Source organism: Ursus americanus, chromosome 17, assembly GCF_024610735.1.
Source record: "Ursus americanus isolate L20-20 chromosome 17, mUrsAme1.1.p, whole genome shotgun sequence".
Classification (NCBI taxonomy): Eukaryota; Metazoa; Chordata; class Mammalia; order Carnivora; family Ursidae; genus Ursus; species Ursus americanus.
In genome coordinates, this window is record NC_142143.1 from 29,184,493 (window position 1) to 29,204,123 (window position 19,631).

General features: G+C 37.6%; 1 protein-coding gene across 13 annotated transcripts in view; it reads left to right on the forward strand.

Moving 5' to 3' along the window:
• ATP2B1 (ATPase plasma membrane Ca2+ transporting 1) overlaps positions 1-19,631 on the forward strand; it is a 125,351-nt gene that overhangs the window by 54,706 nt on the left and 51,014 nt on the right. For all 13 annotated transcript variants that reach the window (XR_015727141.1, XR_006776510.2, XM_045779914.2 and 10 more), the window contains 2 exons: positions 984-1,409; positions 19,347-19,544. Coding sequence is in view for 11 of the 13 variants with exons in the window: in XM_045779914.2 (XP_045635870.1) it covers positions 1,202-1,409; positions 19,347-19,544 (406 nt within the window). In the remaining 2 variants the exon portion in view is untranslated. The remainder of the gene's footprint in view (positions 1-983; positions 1,410-19,346; positions 19,545-19,631) is intronic.

Sequence of the window (19,631 nt, forward strand, 5' to 3'; positions counted from 1 at the left end):
AACCTGGGAAAATTAAAGTAATGCATCCATTTATTAAAGTAATGATCACCTATATGTGATTCAAATACAGACGGCTGGGTCTTACCTCCAGTTTCAATTCAGTAGGATTAGGATGGGTTCCATTATTTGCTTTTCTTAAACACTGAATGTCTACCATGTGCCTGGCATGGTTCTAGATTCCCAGAATATACTAACAGGCAAACCTGGCAAATAAATGAACAAGGTAATTTTAGATAATACTAAAGGCCAGCAAAGAAATAGGGTAATGACAAAGAGTGATAAGGGGTAGAGAATTTCTTGGGATCAGTGGTCAAGGGAAGACCTTAGGTAATGACATATGACAGAAGTCATGGTGGAAGATAGTTTTAGAAAGCCAGAAAGGTGGTGGTGCTACAGAGTGGCCAAGGAGAATTACAGGAAAGCATATTGTTTGCTGTGTTTTTTGCCCTTTCAGGGTCTGTATCGTATGAAAGGTTTGGAGAGAAGGGTCTGTGCATTCAAAGGAACATGGGTTTGGAGATATCCCAGCTCATCCATTTTTTAGGCATTTGTTAGCTGTACAGAAGCTCCTCAAATTCTCTGAGGCTTATTCTCAGTAGAGTAAGGAGTAATAATACCTCATGGGATTAAATTGTGATGATTAAATGAGAGAATGAATTTAAAGAAATAGTGGTTGGACTATAAGTGCTTAGTGATAACTATTAATAACAGTGATACTGAATGGAACATAAAATTCAGTCATGTGAAATGCAGTTTCATTTAATAATGGTGAGATCTGATGTCTTGAAATACAATTTTATTTAGGAATTATACTTTGTTCTTTTGTCATGCAAAACACTTTGAAGCATGAGACTACCGTTAAAAATATTTTTATAATTAAATGATGTACTTGGATTCGCTACTAAACGATATTTAAAAAATACGCTTGTATGCCTAATGCTAGAAAAGAGGGATTTTATTAACTTGTAAATATTTTCTTACAGATGTGTACCTCTCACGACTGATAGGAAAAAACTAGTCATGGGCCAAAGGTCAAGATACTTCTCCGGGAAATGCTGCTGACGCTGCTCCACAAAGTCGTACAATGAGTGTCTCGTTTAAGAGAGATTTGCATATTTAAAAGATTTTCATCTTGGAAACACATCAAGTGAAAATTAGAGTCTTTTGGGAAACATTTTCCTCCTAATAAATTATACTTGTAATGGGCGACATGGCAAACAACTCACTTGCATATAGTGGAGTAAAAAACTCTTTGAAGGAAGCTAATCATGACGGAGACTTTGGAATCACGCTCGCAGAGCTGCGGGCTCTCATGGAGCTCAGGTCTACGGATGCATTACGAAAAATACAGGAAAGCTATGGAGACGTCTATGGAATTTGCAGCAGGTTGAAAACATCTCCCAATGAAGGTAAGTTGTATTATGTTTGTTTTTAGCTCCTTCTATGAAGAGCGCTGTAAATTTGGCTATAAAGAAAGCTGTATGTATTGTCTTGGTTATTGTATGATTATATCATAATTTTAGTGACATTAAGGTGGGGTAGCTATCAGATTGGTGCACTTCAAGTAACTCCAGATCAAGAAATAATATTGCAAATTTATGTATTTTAGGTTGGTGGGAGGAAATACTTTGTACTGTGGTGCATATTGTTGCTGCTTGTTTACAGTAACAAGATTGCTTTTCCACCGGAGGTATAGAGAATGGAACCAGGCTGGGTAGCCCCCAGGGGATTCAGTGGAACTAAACCCTGCTCACTTATCCTTCATTTTTATAAGGTGGCTTGAAATAGTTGTCAGTGCCAGTAGCTGACCAAGTTCTTTTTAACCTAAACTTTAATAATTAGTTCAGAAGGTCCTAAAGCAAATGGAGTAGATTAGATGGCAATTTTTTTTTTTTTTTACCTAGCAGACATTTCCTTTGATTAAAACTAATTTTCAGTCTTAGAATTATGTTCAATTTCCCTGTGTTCAAAGAAGTCTTTGGTTTCATAATTCTCAATTTGTAGTAAGTTTCTTTTTGAGAATCAAGAAAGGAAAAGTCATTATAACTTCATTGCATTATGGTCTTTGAAATGGTTTGAGATAGATGACCTTTTATACATTCATCATGTTGAATAGAAAATTACGGTTAGGAAATTTCAGAAAGGCTTTTCCAAATTACAAAGGAAGGAGGGGGATCCATGATGATGAATGTTTGGTGATTATACTTTATTTTAAAAGGATGGGAAATTATTAATGTTAAAAGTTAAAATATATTAGTATATATTCCAAAATGAGTTCCAGAGAAATTATGCAGAGATGGGTTTTTTTTAAGTTTATTTATTTATTTTTAAGTAATCTTTACACCGAACGTGTGGCTTGAACTGAAAACCCCGAGATCAAGAGTTTGCCTGCTCTTTTAACCAAGCCAGCCAGCTGCCCCCAAAAATGTTTTTCTTAAATTTTTTTTGAAACATCTTATACCATGCCATACTACTTCTGATAAAATTTAAAGTAATAGCAAAGAGATACTTCTGAAATCGTTAAAAAATTTTAAATCACATCAGAAATTCTGTAAACTTATATATATATACATATATGTATATATATAGTATCTTTTAACAGATAGTAATTTGACAAAATTTGTAGCTTGCTCATTATGCAAACCCCTTTTGAAATAATTAGCTCACTTTGTATCCCTTTTAGAGATTTGTACTTTGATAGGCTTTTCTCAGCTGGTAGATTCATTAATTCAACTGTGTGTACTTTCTACATTTAACCTAAAACCTAATTGTTGGATGTTTCATGCTCATCAAATTGTTAGGAAACAGTACCATTAAAAAGCCCTCAAAATAACAACATAGTTCGTTCATAAAAAGTGATACTGAACTTCAGCTTCAAATCACTTAACTGCGTTTCCCTCAACCGTGTCTTTGTATTGCTTTGGTACTAGTTAATCAAAATTCTTATCTTCTAATAACTAAATACCCCTATGATCTGTTCTTATTTTTAATAGACATGATTCTCATTAGTTTGCGCTGCAGTTTCTTTTGTGTTGGGCAGTACTGCTTACACTGATTTTGGTTTAATTAGTGAAGTTTATTAAGTTAACTGAAAATTTTTGCATTTACTACAGTACACTTTTAAAATTGGGGGAGGGGATGGTTTGAACCTTAGTTACAGCATGATGGAAGCTGCGGATAATCTTTAGAAATATTCTCTTACTGCTCAAAACTTGATATTCATTGTTGCTGCTTTGAGCTATCAAATAAATACATGAAGTATTTTTCTCTCTTTTATTCTTAGAAAATTCTTGCTCATCTTCTTCCTCGTATTATGAATTTTTGTTGAAATTTGTACAAACTTTTGTCTTCACTGGTTATAGGTGAACATTTTGTCATTTTGAAATATTCCTTTAAAGAACGCAATAAAGCCGTTTTAAGCATTATATTTGTCTTTACAATTGTAAGATTAAATAAAAACAGCCACAGTCTTCGTAGGAATATTGTTACCAGAGGAATAGTTTTAGTTTAATTTAGAAATAATTTACTCAGAAAGCTAATGAACATTTTGTCACTGATCAACTAGGCAAATGATAATAAATAAATCATCATCAGGGATAATCAGCTAGGAATTTGTATGCCCAAGAAAATGATCCAGACAATAAGTACTCTTTTGTTAGTATAACCTGCTTATAGCCAGGGAAAGTGAGATTGAAATGATTCTTTAACAAATGTACATTTTGATTAAAACTGAAGTTCATCTGTCTCTTTAATTCTTTCATTCATTAATTCATGCATTGACATATAGTCTTTCATCAGATCTAGGTTGTGAATTGCCATATGTTGTATATACCCTCTAAAAAAAAAAGAATTAGTATTGGCAGTTTTAATTGTAAGATAATTGTAAGTGTATAATTAAATTACATCCCGATTTCAACAGCGTTGATACAGCGTAAGAACATGTGCACCTTAGAATTGCGGGGATATTCTCTCTGCTCAGCAGCGGTTACTTTTCTCAGAAGGGCATGTACTTTAGTGAGTAAAACAACCCCTGACTTATTTTTACAAGGGGGAGACAAATTTACAGGACAACTAAATGAAATGTGTAAAATATTAGTGATGTGTGCTGAAGAGAAAAATGAGCAGAAAGGGAAATCAGAAATATTGGGGATGTGGCTGTTAGATTGCTGTGAAGTCTGGAGGAAGAACAACTTAGGACAGTTCTTAAAAGCAGCTACAACAAAAATAAGGTAACACATAGGTAACACTTTTTGGGTCCGATTGGTTGTTGGCTGGCACTTACAAATATTAACTCATTTTATCCTCACAACAACCTTACCCTTTTTTACAACCGAAGAATCCACAACACAGGAAGGTTAATCGGCTTACCCAGAGTGTCACAGCTCTTAAGGGCCAGAGTAGGGATTCAGACCTTGACATTCCAGCTACAGAGAACATACTTTTAACCCTTATATTGTACTGCCTGTTAGAAAAGTTCAGTTCATGCAACTTGCAAAAAAGTTGAGAATATTGAGAAAAAGGTACCTGTGTTATGTGCTGCTTGTCTTCCCACAGAGTACTCCCTTAAGTGGATTTGAAGTATACTTTATGTGTACTGATCAATAGAAGTGTTTTAAGCCAGATGTGATTTTCATATTAAAAACTTAACCATCTTTACTCTTAAAAGAACTGGAAGTCTAAATTTTGGGGTTAACTGAAATCGAGACTTGTCACTTCATATTTCATCTTTATCTGTTAGAGCAAGCACCTATCTTCGAGTCCTCAGAATCCAAGAGTATCCATGTCAGAATCCATGGCAAAATTACTTATAACATCCTAACTGCATGCAATTATCCCTGTGGTTTTTTTCTTCATTATCTTTATTGTTTTCCTATATTGACTTCCTTATTCCTGTTGTAAATCGTATTTCTTGATCCTTTTATTTCTAAACTAGCTTTTGGTATCTTTTCCATTTTAATGTGTTCCTGTGTTATCTATATTATGTTTTATATTGGATGGTAGAGCCGACTGTCTAATAATGAGATTTCTAGAATGCAGATCTCTACACTGGTATCATGTTTATCATTCAGTAGTACTGCACTAAATAGGGGATAACCATGAATGCATACCAATTAAAGACAGGTACCGAGTGGTATTCTGGAAGAGGCATGGATGGCTTCATGGCCTTCTAAAGGGGCAGGAAAGTAAATGAGACACCAAGCTTTTTAAGTGGTAGTTGCTAAAATTAGGTGCAAGAGGAAAAAAAGCAAAGGGAATAAGAAAAGGAAACAGTGGTAGAAAGAAACAAGAGTTATGTGGTAGGAAGCAGGGTAAAGTCAACAGTAATTGTCCCTGGCTGACTAATGTTTCCATAGTGTTTCATATGGCGGTTTATATTTGCACTCCTGGAAGTAAGGCTGTTAGTAATGGTGTGCCTTGACCAGGTCTTCATGATGTACTGTAAGAAAACTAATATTCACACATGGAAATATATTTTGACTCTGTAAAACAAAACAAAACAGCCCTTCGCCCAGCGTGAATCATTGTTGACTTAAAGGCTACCGCAAGAATCCTCTGATGTCCTGATGGATGTGCTTGGTTATACAGGTTGGCACAGATCTTTCAGGCACTCAGCAAGGATTTCCATCGCCACCGTATGCCGGCCACGTATATTTTAATACTTGTATAGAGTCACCAACAAGGGTTTTATATTGATAATCCTGCATGACCTTGTCCTAGAAATTTATTGTGCTGTAATAGAGAATTACACATTTAATTTAGTACCTGTTCAGGTCACTAGTTTTCATTGCTTATGAATTTTTTGAAGATGGTTGTTAACACTGACTGCTTCTCCTAACTTTGTTGCATATACTTAAAGTTGTACTTGATGGAATCTGAAGTAGCATAACGTTAGAGTTGAAGTTTGGTTTTCTGAGCGCAGTAGACATATTTCCTTTTTATTTTATTTTTTAAAAGCTTATTTATTTTAGTAATCTCTGTACCCGATGTGGGGCTTAAACACATGACCCCAAGATCAAGAGTTGCATGCTCTTCCGACTGAGCCAGCCAGGCACCCCTGTGATTCCTCTTTAAACTATTCCGCTCTGCCTTTCGTAGTACTAGATTCTTAGGGCTTTCTTTCTTCCTATCTGGACAGTTGTGTATCAGCCTTCGGTGCTTGCCGTTAGATGTTGGTGGGCCTCAGGTTTCAGTTCGTCTCCACACGCTCCTCTTCATCTGTGCTCCTTGGGTGATGCCATGTACTCCTAAGACTGCACACGTCGTCTGGATGCTGGTGGTTTCCAGATTTTTAGCTCCAGTCCAGATTCTTACCACCAACTTTGGGTCTGAAAACTTGATTGGTTATAGACATCTTATTTTCTCAACTTTTCCAGACTTTTCCGTTCTGAACGCATACTCTCTTTTTCCTGTTTCCATTGAAACCCTTATCCATCTTTTGGGTGGCCTGGGACTTTGAAAGGAAGCTTTCACCTGCTCTTATTCACCTGGAGATTCTAACTCCCAATTGGTCTTCGCCCAAGGGTATCTGCCTCTCGGCATCCCCACTGCCCTGTTTGAGGCCGCTGACTTATTTTATAGTAATTGAGGTAACAGCATACTCGCTGGTGTTTTTTTCCTGTCTCCCTGTATGTTGCCTGTCACTTTTCCTGCTTAAAGTTGGCAGTGTTTTTGCATTGGCTTTAGAGTGAAGTTCTGACCTCTTGCGTAGGTTAACAAATCTTTTGGGGATCTGACCCCTGCTTACTTCTCTTATCTCGTTTCTTCTTTCCAACTCTTCAATATTTGAGGCATGGCAGAATTTTCAGTTTTCTTAAATACTGTTGTGCCAAGGTCACTCTTACTTCTGGGTCTCTTTATATTATCTCTTCACCTAAAACACTGTACCTCATCCTTCCTGTGACTCTTTATCTCTTAATCATTCTTTTCTTTTCTTTCTTTTTTTTTTTTTTAAGAACAGAGGTGCAGAGTAGCCTAGTGGGGTTCTTACTACTCCATTTATTTAATTTTATTTATTATTATTTTTTTTTAGGTAGGCTTACATCCAGTAGGGGGGCTTGAACTCATGACTCTGAGATCAAGAGTCGCATGCTCTACCCACTGAGCCAGCCAGGTGCCTTATCTCTTAATCATTCTTAAGACCTCAAATTAGATACCTTAGAATTTCCTCATCTACCCTCACCCCCTAAATTTTGGATTCCAGTTCCCTTTGTATATTCCCATAATACCTCACCACCCCCATCATAATACTTAACACACCGAGCCATGATTAACTGGTTCCCTGTCAGCTTGCCCCACTAAACTATGAGTCCTTTGAGGGCAAGTGCCAGAGAAAGGCATGCTGTCTGACTCATTGCCTTTGTACGCTTACTAAGTGCCCATCACACTGGCCGTGGAAATGAATGCGTAAGTGATCCCTTTAGACCAGTGATCCCTAAATTGAGGAGGACCCTCCCCTTTTGAAATTGAGAGTGTTAGTTTGTTTCCCAAGAAGAATGTACAGAAACATAAATTTTCACATGCTTTCTAGGTCTGCATGTGTTCCCGCAGCCTTCACGTAGAACATTTAGGGTGGCTGTAGTACCACCAGCATTCTCGCCCTCTCTTGCCCACACCCACACATGCAGACAGAGGTACAGAACTTGGTAAGACTGCATTTGCTGTGTCATAGCCTTGATTTTCCGTTAAGCCCTCCTGCTTCCTTCATTCCAATATTTTCCCCTCTTTATTTCCTCAACTGAGACGTGATTTTATTAGTTGCAGCAGTTGTGGTGCTACATTTTCTTACACAGCATCAAGTTATTGGTAACATTTGAATTTTATGTCTTTTTCAAATATATAGACACTACTGTTAAGCCATTGTCTATTCATAGAAGGAAAATAGGCTCCCCTCCCCCTTACTACCTACAGTGGTGAATCCAGACCCCAAAAGCACATAATTCTGAGACTGTCAGCCTTAAATAAAACAAATGGTAGTTTAATTAAACAAAGATGAGTCTATTTGAGAGTGGCAGGAGAACTGCAATTTTGGACAACCAAACTATGGCAACCCATAGCCAAGTCTGAGAGGCAGAGGGGGAAGGCTAGCTGATACTAGGTTCTGGGAGGAAATTGAGGAGGGTTGTTTTGAATATAACTTCATTGGAGAAGAACAGGAGTTCGAGGTTGTGGTGGTTTCTCACTGGCTGCAAGTGGTGGACAGTTTGCTGTTCCTGAGGCATGTGGAAATCTTCCTCCTTCCTGCTGGTCATGTAAGTTGAGATGAGTGCTACGTGCATGAGAACTCTCCTTTCATGGCTTCCCGACTACATTTTAAATTAGATTTCTTTGATTCATTTTCATGTTTCCCCTTTTGATTAAGATCTTTCTCAGAAAGCGTCACTGATTAAGCATCAGGTTGTTCTTTTTGACTGAAATATTTTTGTCTGTTTGTGTCTTTTGGTGCTTGGAAGGACCATTTCCAGGCATCATGTCCCATATGGGAGTGGAGGAGTGGGGACTAAGTAGCAAGTGGAAACCATGGAGGCCACATTTGAGTAACAGGGAAGGTAGAAGGAGGGGCTCTCAGGTATTTCCCATTCATAAATTCATATCTTATCACGACTATAGACATTGGATCATCTCAAAGCCTTGAGCTAATGTTCTGTTTGCTACATTATTTTCATGGCCTTCAGAAATAGCAGGAAGGACTGAACTCAGAAAGGGGTTTGCGGGTACCACACCTGTATTTTTCATTGTCCCCAGAGCTGTTGGAAATCTCCTTTGGTCCTTCTGTCGCCACCAAATCTCCTAGTGCTGACTAGGAAATTCCAGGTTGGCTGGTCACCTTGCTTTTTAAGCCAAGTGGGTTGCTCAATGATCTTACGTAACTGAGTTTTAACTTCCCTAGAAGTGTTAATCCAGGTGCAGCAGGTGGTGTTGGCCACAGCACAGACACCTCCTTGCTCAGTTAAAAGATAATCAGGGACTGTCCTATTATCAACTTTGGCCAGAGAGTCTCTTTTTTGGGCAGATTTTGTCTTGGCTACTGATTCTGCAATATCTCCAAGAGTGAAGAAGAAGTTTCTGATCGTATTCTTGTTTACATTTACTCCTGACTGGGGAAGTATGGCCCTGCCAAAGGAAGTGAATCCTGAATCATGAAAGCCTCCTGCTAGGTCCTTCCTCATTTGACGATGTCAATACAGGGGATCTGGCCAAAGAAGGTGCCTTAGTTGGTTTGCGGAAAGTTAGCCGCTGGGTCAGAGAACTTAAAAGGCCTTGCCCTGATATGCACCAGATGCTGAGGCATTTGTAGGCCCAAGGACAATGATAACCACCACAGACAAACATAAATCCAGTTGGGGCACAAATCACTCTTACTCAGGTGACACCGTTAACAGGTAAGAGATTTTAATGGTAAGTCCACCAGTCTGAAAGGCAAACCCCTCCTTCAGCAGTGGCCTTGGAGAAATGGATGAAGGTGTTCTCTTTCCAGGCCAATGCCAGAGTAAAATAAAGAGAAGGGGGGGAAAGTTTCATGTTTAAACTGTGAAGTCTTGATTCGGCATCAGGGGAGGACGCAGTTAGCCTTTCTGTCAGCTACTTCTTTTTCTAGTCTGTTTGATTCAGAGGTCTCTAGCGTCTCTGCAGGACCAGATGTCAGATGGAGCCTTCTTCACCTGTGACATACATATTCAAGGTTGAAGTCCCTGAAGTTTGGCTGCCATCTGGGTAGCGAGGAGGACCTGGTGTAGTCCCTTCCAAGTACATTCATGGTCAGTCTTTGTTCTTACTGATTCCAAATCAAAAGCGTGAGAGAAAATTGGAGATGGTACTTTGGAGAATTGTAGCCAGATTTTTGAGGAAACCAGAATTCAGGATCCAGTCCAATTTACAGTTTATAACAGAAACTCAAAGACAGTTAGCAGGATTAGAATCTAAAGTAGACAAAGGGGTAAACATAATTTCTTCTCTCAGCGAGTACCCTCATTTTTTATAATAGAACTATTTCTTTGCATTAAACTTTGATTATTTACATTAGCGTGCAAGAATAGTGTTTAACCATCAAAGCTCTTTTTAAGACTGCTTTGCTGGAATTTTGTAAGCAAGGTACTGGGTTTTTTCTTTCGAAGGACTTTATTGGCTCTGTAAAGTGAGACTTCGCTCCTTAAAACTCTCTTGTTCTATCCGAATCTGTGCCCATTTCTCAAACATGATATTCCAGTCAAAGCTTTGGTAATATAACAAATGTTTCTCTGTCCTGATACAAGGAGAACAGATTCTTACTGAATTTATGCAGATAATTGTCATGAAGATAAAAATACTCAGTAAGAGTTTCCAAATTCTGGAGGGATCATGTGAAGAGAAAAAGCTAAGTGTTTTATCTTTATTGACAAAGGTGCGTATCACCAAATTGTTGATAGCTTAAGAGAAAGAGAAAAAGGTTTCCTAAAATCTGAAGAAACAAAACATTAGGAGAACCAATAATATTTTAAACAAGAAGTCATAAAAATTATAATCATCCTTCTCAGTTCATCCAGTCTCATGTTTTTAGTTCTTGTTCTGGTTGAATTCAGTTTGCCACTAGTTCTGGAAGTTCTTACCCAGTTCAGTTTTATTGTCTTAAAGTTATCCTTTCCTGAATCTCTTTGAAGATAAAGTACTTTCGCAGGAACTCTTTAAAAGCATCAGAGAGTAAAACTGTAACTGTCTGTAAATGACCAAAAGACTTAAAAATGGTCATGGCTAAAGACCTGGTGAGAGTTCATTATAATGCAGACAGAGAAAGAAAGTTGGTTATTTTTGTGACATACACTTTAAGGTAGTAACTAGAATTACAAGTGTTAACGTGATATACGGACATATGAGATCTTTAGAAATTTCACGCTATTTTTGCTTACGTTAATAACATATTTCCACACAAATATATTCTAAGAAGGTTTAATATCATCTGTTTGACAATACTTCCCATGTAATTTAACATGCCAAATAAGTCTGATTAGTTTAACATCTCTGTCTTTATAAGGAGAACAAATTCTTTGACATGTTCCAGGGCCATCTGTAAAAACCTTAAGTTAATTCGAGGTCTCAAAATACTTCCTTTAGAATTTGATTTTTGGGAAGTTTGTCAAAAATATCAAAAGGCATGGACACTTAGGATGATAGGTCACTGTGAAACAATACTTAGGTATCGATTTAACCAAAGTGACAAAGACTTTGCAGGAAAATACAGAAAGTTAAATAGTTGTAAAAAGCCGTAGCTTCTTTAATATTGAAAAGAGTCAACTTTTTTAAAAATGTAATCAAAGACCTGATGAGGGCAAAGCACACAATCTTTCTTTGTCTAGGCAGATTACATTGAAAATTTTAAAAAACCTTTGTTTACAATATCTTATTCAAGGCAGATCAATAATGTAAGGAAACATTTTTCTTTTAACAGAGGAAAAAATCTAATTTCGTACCACTGTACTTTTGATATTGAAACTCATTTTTTTAGGGCGCCTGGGTGGCACAGCGGTTAAGCGTCTGCCTTTGGCTCAGGGCGTGATCCCGGTGTTATGGGATCGAGCCCCACATCAGGCTCCTTCGCTATGAGCCTGCTTCTTCCTCTCCCACTCCCCCTGCTTGTGTTCCCTCTCTCGCTGGCTGTCTCCATCTCTGTTGAATAAATAAATAAAATCTTAAAAAAAATAAAATAAAATAAAACTCATTTTTTAAAAAGATTTATTTGAGAGAGGAGTGAGCACAAGCGGAGGGGAGGGGCAAAGGGAGAGGGACAAGCAGACTCTCTAATGAGCAGGGGCCTGACACAGGGCTGGATCCCAGGACCCTGAGATCATGACCTGAGCGGAAGTCAGATGCTTAACTGAGCCACCCGGGCGCCCCATGCTAAAACTCATTGTTTTTTTTTTAAGATTTTATTTATTTATTTGACAGAGACTGAGACAGCCAGCAAGAGAGAGAACACAAGCAAGGGGAGTGGGAGAAGAAGCAGCAGGCTCCTAGCGGAGGAGCCTGATGTGGGGCTCGATCCCAGGAGACTGGGATCACGCCCTGAGCTGAAGGCAGATGCTTAATGGCTGCGCCACCCAAGCGCTCCTGAAACTCATTTTTAAGTAAATTTATTTTAATCTTAACCACCTTGACCACACATTAAAATCTCCATTCAAAGATTCCTTTAACAAAAACGTACAACTTTCTTTGTTACATTCAGATTTTATCCTATCTTTGCTCTTTTCAAATAACCAGCCTCTTCTCTCTTTTTAAAAAACCGGTCTCACTTTATAACAAACTTTCCCTCAACAGAAGTGCATGTCTGGGCACCTGGGTGGCTAAGTCTGTTAAATGTCTGCCTTGGGCTCAGGTCATTATCCCAGGGTCCTGGGATCTAGGCCTGCCATCTGGCTGTTTCTCCTTCTCCCTGTGCCCCCCCCCCCCCCCCGTTCACTCTTTTACTCTCTGTCAAATAAATAAATAAAAATCTTTTTTAAAAAAAGTTCATGTCTGTTCCTCTCTACCTTCCTTTACCAAAAGCCCACATCCGAATTTTTTTCCATATGGAGATGTTTCCCTTATTAGTTCTAGTAGCTTTAAGCACACATATGAATTAGAATTTTTAACCCTTAGCAAGAAGTAAACCCTTAACCCTTAATTAAGAAGTAAGCAACTCTGAACTGGCCTTTACATTAGCATTCTGTGAATTGGCAGACTTAAAATACTTTTTATGATTGCTGGAAACTTTTTTTTTTCATAGAATATTTTTAAGCATGCCTAAAACATGTTTGTTATTAGACCCAAATATCTTTAGTTTCTCTGTAAAATGAAGCAAAAAAGCCTATATGTTCAGTAATCTGTGTTTCAATATTTTATCTTATTTGGAAATGATCTGTTTAATGAATTTAGCTTAACTCATCACATAACTTAGTAAAACTTTAAGGTTTCAGGTTACCAAAAGATTTGGGGAGAGTATTTGAGAAGTTCACCTAAAACCTTTTTATCCTACATACATCTATTTAGTTTACTCATTCTTAACACTTACGTATAGATTACCCTCAAAAGCTTCATGAGACAGTAGACAGAATCAGCCATTTTCCCAAGCTATTATTCTTGTTGACAAATTTTGTAACAGACATAACATGAATTTATTCGATTAGTAAAACCAGTGGAATAGAAGTTGTATGTCTACATTATATTTAATGCTGGTAACTCTGAAGACATGCCTGGTTTAGTGGAACCAAACTTAAGCTAGCTTTTATTTGCCACAGATTGTCCCAAATCATGGAAACCTGAGAAGCATATGGGTTACTTTCTGTTACATTTTTGAGAATTTCTATGAATACTTAATTCACATTTGAGTCAGTTAAATAAAACTCCTTTACAAATTAATTGTAATAGTACTATTGGAGGTAGAAAATGCTACATATATACAACACACATATAATATAGATATGCTTAAACATAAACAGACATAAACAGAGACCTCACGGTTTCTACTTTACTCATTGTAGAAGTCAGATCTAAGTTTTCTGGTAGATGGAGTAAGTTAAGGCTACCCGCTCAGATGGCTAAAGCTAAGTTTTAAACAGCCTTTCCCCCTTTTGTTTTTCTTCTGATAAGAATTACTTCCCTGAAGTTTGCACTTTAGCGTTTACACCCTCAGAGGCACAAGGAAGAATGCAAGTTACAAGCCTTTAAAGATTAATAGGGGAGGTTTGGGAATTGGTAAAAAGAATTGGGCAAACTTTCTCTAGAGTCGCTTCTAGAGTTGAATTTCTAGTTTTACAAAGATTTGTAAGATGCAAGTTACAAGCCTTTAAAGATTAATAGGGGAGGTTTTGGGATTGGTAAAAAGAATTGGGCAAACTTTCGAGTTGCTTTTAGAGTTGAATTTCTAGTTTTACAAAGATTTGTAAGATAAGGATAGTTGCTCTCAGTTCCTCAGAGAATTGGGTTGCAACTTAAATGACATCATAGCTTGATCCACCCATCCAACTACATTTTCCTTAGCATAGAGGAGAGTGCCTTAACAAAATTTCCTATCAGGCATTGACCAGTGCCTCTGGTCTTATTTTCTGCCCTTTTCTGTATCCACTAATCTCTGGAGTTAATCCAGTTATTAAAATGTTAGAGGATTTTCTCGGAGTTTAAGAAGGTAAATAACTATAGCCTTTAGTTTGGTCTTTAGTGTGGCCTTCAACCAAGAAATGAAAAATACCTGAGGAGAATTGCCTGTAGCTTCAGGTGGTCTTATTTGAAAAGGTAATTGTTTAATAGTCTCTTCAGACTGGAAAGGCAGTTGAGACAGAGGATTACTAGAATGAGTACTCAAAGGAAGAAAGAGGGAGCAGTATGAGTATTATGTCAGTCTTATAGCCTTTTGTTTTAGGTACCTCTTATAGCTTCACTTTTTCATTAGCCTTTTAAAACAGATCTGAAGTTTGGAGGCGTCTGCATGCCAATAAAAATAGGTATCTCTCTGATTTGATAGTCCTTGCTTTTAAGTTCATTTCTTAAATGATCTTATCTAACTGGAACATTTCTCATAATGGCCATTTGTGATTCTAGGTTGTCTTTTAGTGAGATTTTGCCATTTTTACAGATATTTATAGCTTCTGGAACCATAATTTTTAGACAGAAAATAGGCAGGTATCTCAGAAGGTGGCTTGCTTAACTTTTTGGATTTTAAGGATCCCATTACTCAAAGTAGAAGTACAGAAAACAAAAGAATACTCACCAAGAAGGGGTAATGCCTTAAAAGCAGAACCCAGATAAAGTCAGGGAGTTGAACCAAAAGGAGGGAGCTTGAATCCCAGAGGAAACTCACTGAGCCAAAAGGAAAAAAGACAACTTACAGAAATGAAGAGTGCAAGGGGCTCAAGTGGGACCCACAAAACAGTTGTGAGGGTCATTAGTTCCCTAGGGGTTCAGCGCCTTCCAATCCCACTTCTGACACCAGGTAATATCAACCTTAAATGAAACAAATGGTAATTTAATTAAACAAAGATAAGTTTATTCAGGAATAACAGTGGCATTGCAAGTCAGGGCAGGCAGACTATGGTGAACCATAGGCAAGTGTGAAGAGACAGTGGGGAGGCTAGCTTTTATTAGGTTCTGAGATGAGATGGGGCGAGTTGTTTTGAATATAGCTTCATTGAAGAAGAGCAAGAACTCAAGGCTGTGGCATTTTCTCATTGGCTGCAAATGGTGGGCAGTCTGTTGTTACCGAGGCATGTAGAAATCTTCTTCCTGTTGGTCATTTAAGTTGACATGAGTGCTACATGTATGAGAATTCTCCCTTTGTAGCTTCCCAGCTCCATTAAAAATCAGGTTTTCTTGATTCATTTTTATAGCTACTTTTGATGGTTTTTAAAAATGTATTTTCTGTTCGTGAAGCTAACTAGGCCATGAGGAGATCAAAGCTATATATTCCCTTTGCCTCTTTGCCACTACACTACCATCAACTGAGCCAATGGGCCTAGGCAGAAGATCTGTCATTATATTTATTCATAAGTTATACTTAATGATTTCATGTCATATGTACTCTATTTTTGAAACTGGGACCATGTAGTCTCATTACCAGTTTCATCAGCTTAGCTATCTCCCTTCCCCCAAGAGCTTTGCTTTCTCTCTCCCAACAGTGGAAGCCTCTTCCTGCACTTAACAGCAGGTTAAAACTTACACCCTGGGTTCCATTCCCCTTGGCTCTTCAAAGGCTTTACTCTAGTGTTAGCCTGTGTTTCCTGTGTTGTCTTCTCTATTTAATTATTTCCACTGGTGAATTACTTGCCTTAGTATCTATCAGTCATCTTTTAAAAAGGGTAATGGGTTTTATTTACCCACTTTAATTCACTTTCACTGCTTTATTTTTCTCTGCTCTGTCATACTCCTAGAAGAAGTTCTATGATCATAGTTTCCACTCACTTTCTAATTCTTACTCTCGCTTCAGTTCTTTCTGATCAGATTTTCTTCACAATACTCCACTGTAAGATTTCTTATCAAGGTCATCAGCCTCCATCTAGTGAAAGCCAGTTGTCCATTCTCTGTCTTCATCCTAATCATTTGATATAATGATCCACGTTGTCTTCATCTTTAAAACAAAACAAAGCTCTCCTTTTCTAGGCTTTCATAGTATTATATGAGCCTGTTTTTGAACGCCCCCCCCCCCAATCCCTGCCTATTTCTTTTGGGTTGCCTTTGCTTCCCCTGTCTGACCTTCAAATGTTGGGAGGGTTCCAAGGCTCTAGCCTCAGCCCTTCTCTCTTGTCTGTTTTCTCTGAGCTCTCATTGGGCCCATGGCTCCAGAATCATCTATACATTGATGATGTATAGACCTCTCTCTGAGTTCCGAATATGGCTAGCCAGCTGTCTACAGACAACTCCACTTAGTTATTTAATGGGCATCTCTTGTGTAAATCTAGAAAATGAAAACCATTAATTCTTGCCTCTTTTTTCCCACTTAACTCTGTAATTCCCAAAGCCTGCTCTATCTTGGTAAATGTCTTTACTATCCATCCATTTAAATGTATATGCCCCCCCCATCTGATACCGTTCTTTATTCTTTTTCTTTCATCCAAGTCCAGTCCTTTAGCAAGTTCTGTCTGATCTTTTTACAAGATAATTGGCAGAGCCACTTAAAAACTCAGAAACAAGCCACCGTCCTCTTACTTTGTACTGTAATGGCCTTCCTAATGGTCTTTTCCCTCCACTCTTGAACTCTTCAGTTTATACTTCACAGAACAATTAAAATGAGATCAGTTACTGCAGTGCTTTAAAACCATTCTGTTTTAGACAGGTTTCTGTTACCCTTAGAATAAATACTAATCTTCTTTATGTTACTTTGTTTCTTTGTTACCTTCCAGTATACGATAAGCTTGCTGAATGTATAACTTGTATTCACAGTGATTCCGCAGATGTAGAGTAGTCCCTTGAAGTAGTAAATACCTGGTGGGGAACTGTCTGTTGTTACAAAACTCTTGACTTCATTATATGTAGGTTATATAAGTTTACTGTTTTATGTTAATGGAAATTAATTGCCCCTCAAATAGAAGTAAAACCTATAGTGTTCAGTTTGTAACTTATCCCCTTACTTAACAGCTAGTACTCTATAGTTTATGATTTGATATTTTGTGCCTTCTTAGGCCCTTCCAAACAACTTCATAAGTTACACCAACAAATATTAATGCCCCTACCCAACTGCCACAGAAGTTAAGTCACCTGTGCAAAATTTCAGTAGGTGAACTGGAATCTAAGTCTTCTGGTTCCTAAACCAGATGACTTTATTGATGTTGCGTCCTAGGTGTGTGCTTCGTGGTGGTATAGAAGAATTACAGTAACCCTTAGGACCAGCTGCTTTTTTATTTTCTAAATTCCCTCCAATTACATTTTTAAGCTGTCTTTGGCTCTGTGGCCATTTTTATCAGCATTAACATAAAATATTGGCCTTTGTTCTAACCAATGTAAGTTTTGATCAGTTATTTTTATAGTTAATAATAGTGATCTTTAAAACTACTAGTTGTTAAATATATGTAATTAATGATCGGTTCTGTAAGTGTGAGTTAAACTGATAGAGCCAATATCTTCAGACGATTTCTGAGAAAAAAAAATTGGAGACTGACGCAGGGAAGAAATGCAATCTTTGGTTCTTGCTAGTAAGATCACTAAAATACATGACAAAAACAAACTTACTGTTTAATATCTTTTTATGAAAGAAGGGACACTTAATTCAAAAAGCAGCAAGCATATAATCTCAGAACATTGCAAGGTTTAGTTCTTCAAAACAAATTTTGTTTTGTGGAAAACGTCACTACATGGCTTGTCCTGTCCCTCAGTTAAACCATGGACCAGCGCTAACTGCTTGCAGCTAGCTGTGATTGGGGAGTATTGCCCTAGTCTGAAGAAACTGTGTAGATCCTAAATTATAATTTGCAAGTTTCTTCTCTCATACTGTTTTTCCCCTGGTCACAATTAGTACAATCCTTTGATTCCTTTCTTTCTGTTAAACTCTGTCTCAAAGCCTGGAGCTCTGTGGAAGCTTTCAGGTGGTGAGTTTTGTCATCAGAAAATCTAAAATGCTTTCTGCCCAGAATGGACTGACCTTGTTTAACAGTTGCTAATGAAAACGTCTCTGGAATCTTCTTGATACCTTTAACAAAGTAAATAATTACTTTAAAAAATTTATATTCATTCCTTGTTGTTTATTCTAGCAGTATACTTTCTTTGTTCTGTCTTCTACTCTCTGCCTCCCTCCACATTGAGATTCCTAGCTGAAACACTAAAAACCGAGAGCTTGGCTGTTTTCCTGTCTTGCTCCTTTGTTGTTCTCTTAGAATGAGCTCTTTCCCCACCCACCCGCAAGAGAAATTAACTAAATTAATTATAAATTTAAATTTATGATGATAAATTGAAAGTTGTATCATTCTGGCACCTTTGTCTTCTTTTTTGATATTTTTAAACAGACGAAGGAAACCAGTCATTTGTCACCGCTACCTGTGTTTTCATACGCCCCCCCCCCCAAATGTAAATGTGTAGATACTTTGCTTTCGCTAATGGGAACATATCTAGGTTTGATAGGATTGGCAGGGTTAAATGAGAGGAGGACCTGCTAGATGGGGTGAAGGCAAGGCGAAATTGATGTTCATCTCTTAACCTCCTCTCACGCGGCTGTCCGCTTCCACACTCCAGGCGATAAATGCTACGTCCTGCACTGCGCCTTTTCCCTTGCGGTGACAGTGGGTGCAGTCAGCACTACCTGTTTCCCAAGCTGGAACTAAACCCTAAAAATAAAATTCAAAAGAAAAGTCATCCTCAGTGTCCTGGTTTTTGTGACTTTCAAGTCTTTTATCAGTCCAAATAGAACAGACATTTTAGTAGAGACGTGTTAGAGTTTGTGATAAAGTAACTTTTCATTGTTCTTTGGTAAACAGGAGGGAAATCAAAGATTTTCACTCAAACCAAGATGCTGTAAGTAAATCAAATAAATACATAATTCCCCATTTTTGGAGGGAAAACACATAAATAAAGGTCAGGGAAATGTTCAATGCCAATGTAAAACCCATCCCGCTGTCCTGTCAGTTCTGGTCTCTGGCAGTCTACAAGATGGTATAAGGTAGTAAGATCAAAAATAAGCAGTGCGGGAAAGTGAAAATTCTTCATCCGGTCTTGAGCTATCGACCTGAAATGTCCTTTCAAAGTACTATACACGGTTTTCAGTGATTTAAATTCTGCACATTTGGTCTAATGCATAAAAATCCTATCAAAAGGATTTTACGAATTGAAATCTAAAGTGTAATGAATATGTTTTGAATAAAATAGGTATTTTCATTTGTAAATAGTGAAACTTTTCACTGAAATTTGTTTCTTTCCACTAGGTTTAAGTGGAAACCCTGCAGATATAGAGAGAAGAGAAGCAGTGTTTGGAAAGAATTTTATACCTCCTAAAAAGCCAAAAACCTTTCTTCAGTTAGTATGGGAAGCATTACAAGATGTCACTTTAATTATACTAGAAATCGCAGCCATAGTATCATTGGGCCTTTCTTTTTATCAACCTCCAGAAGGGGATAATGCACGTAAGTAAATTGGGGAGGGGGGAGAAAAAAGACTTTTATGTGTGATGTTAGTAAGTTCAGCTCATTCGCTTATTTAAAATGTAATAA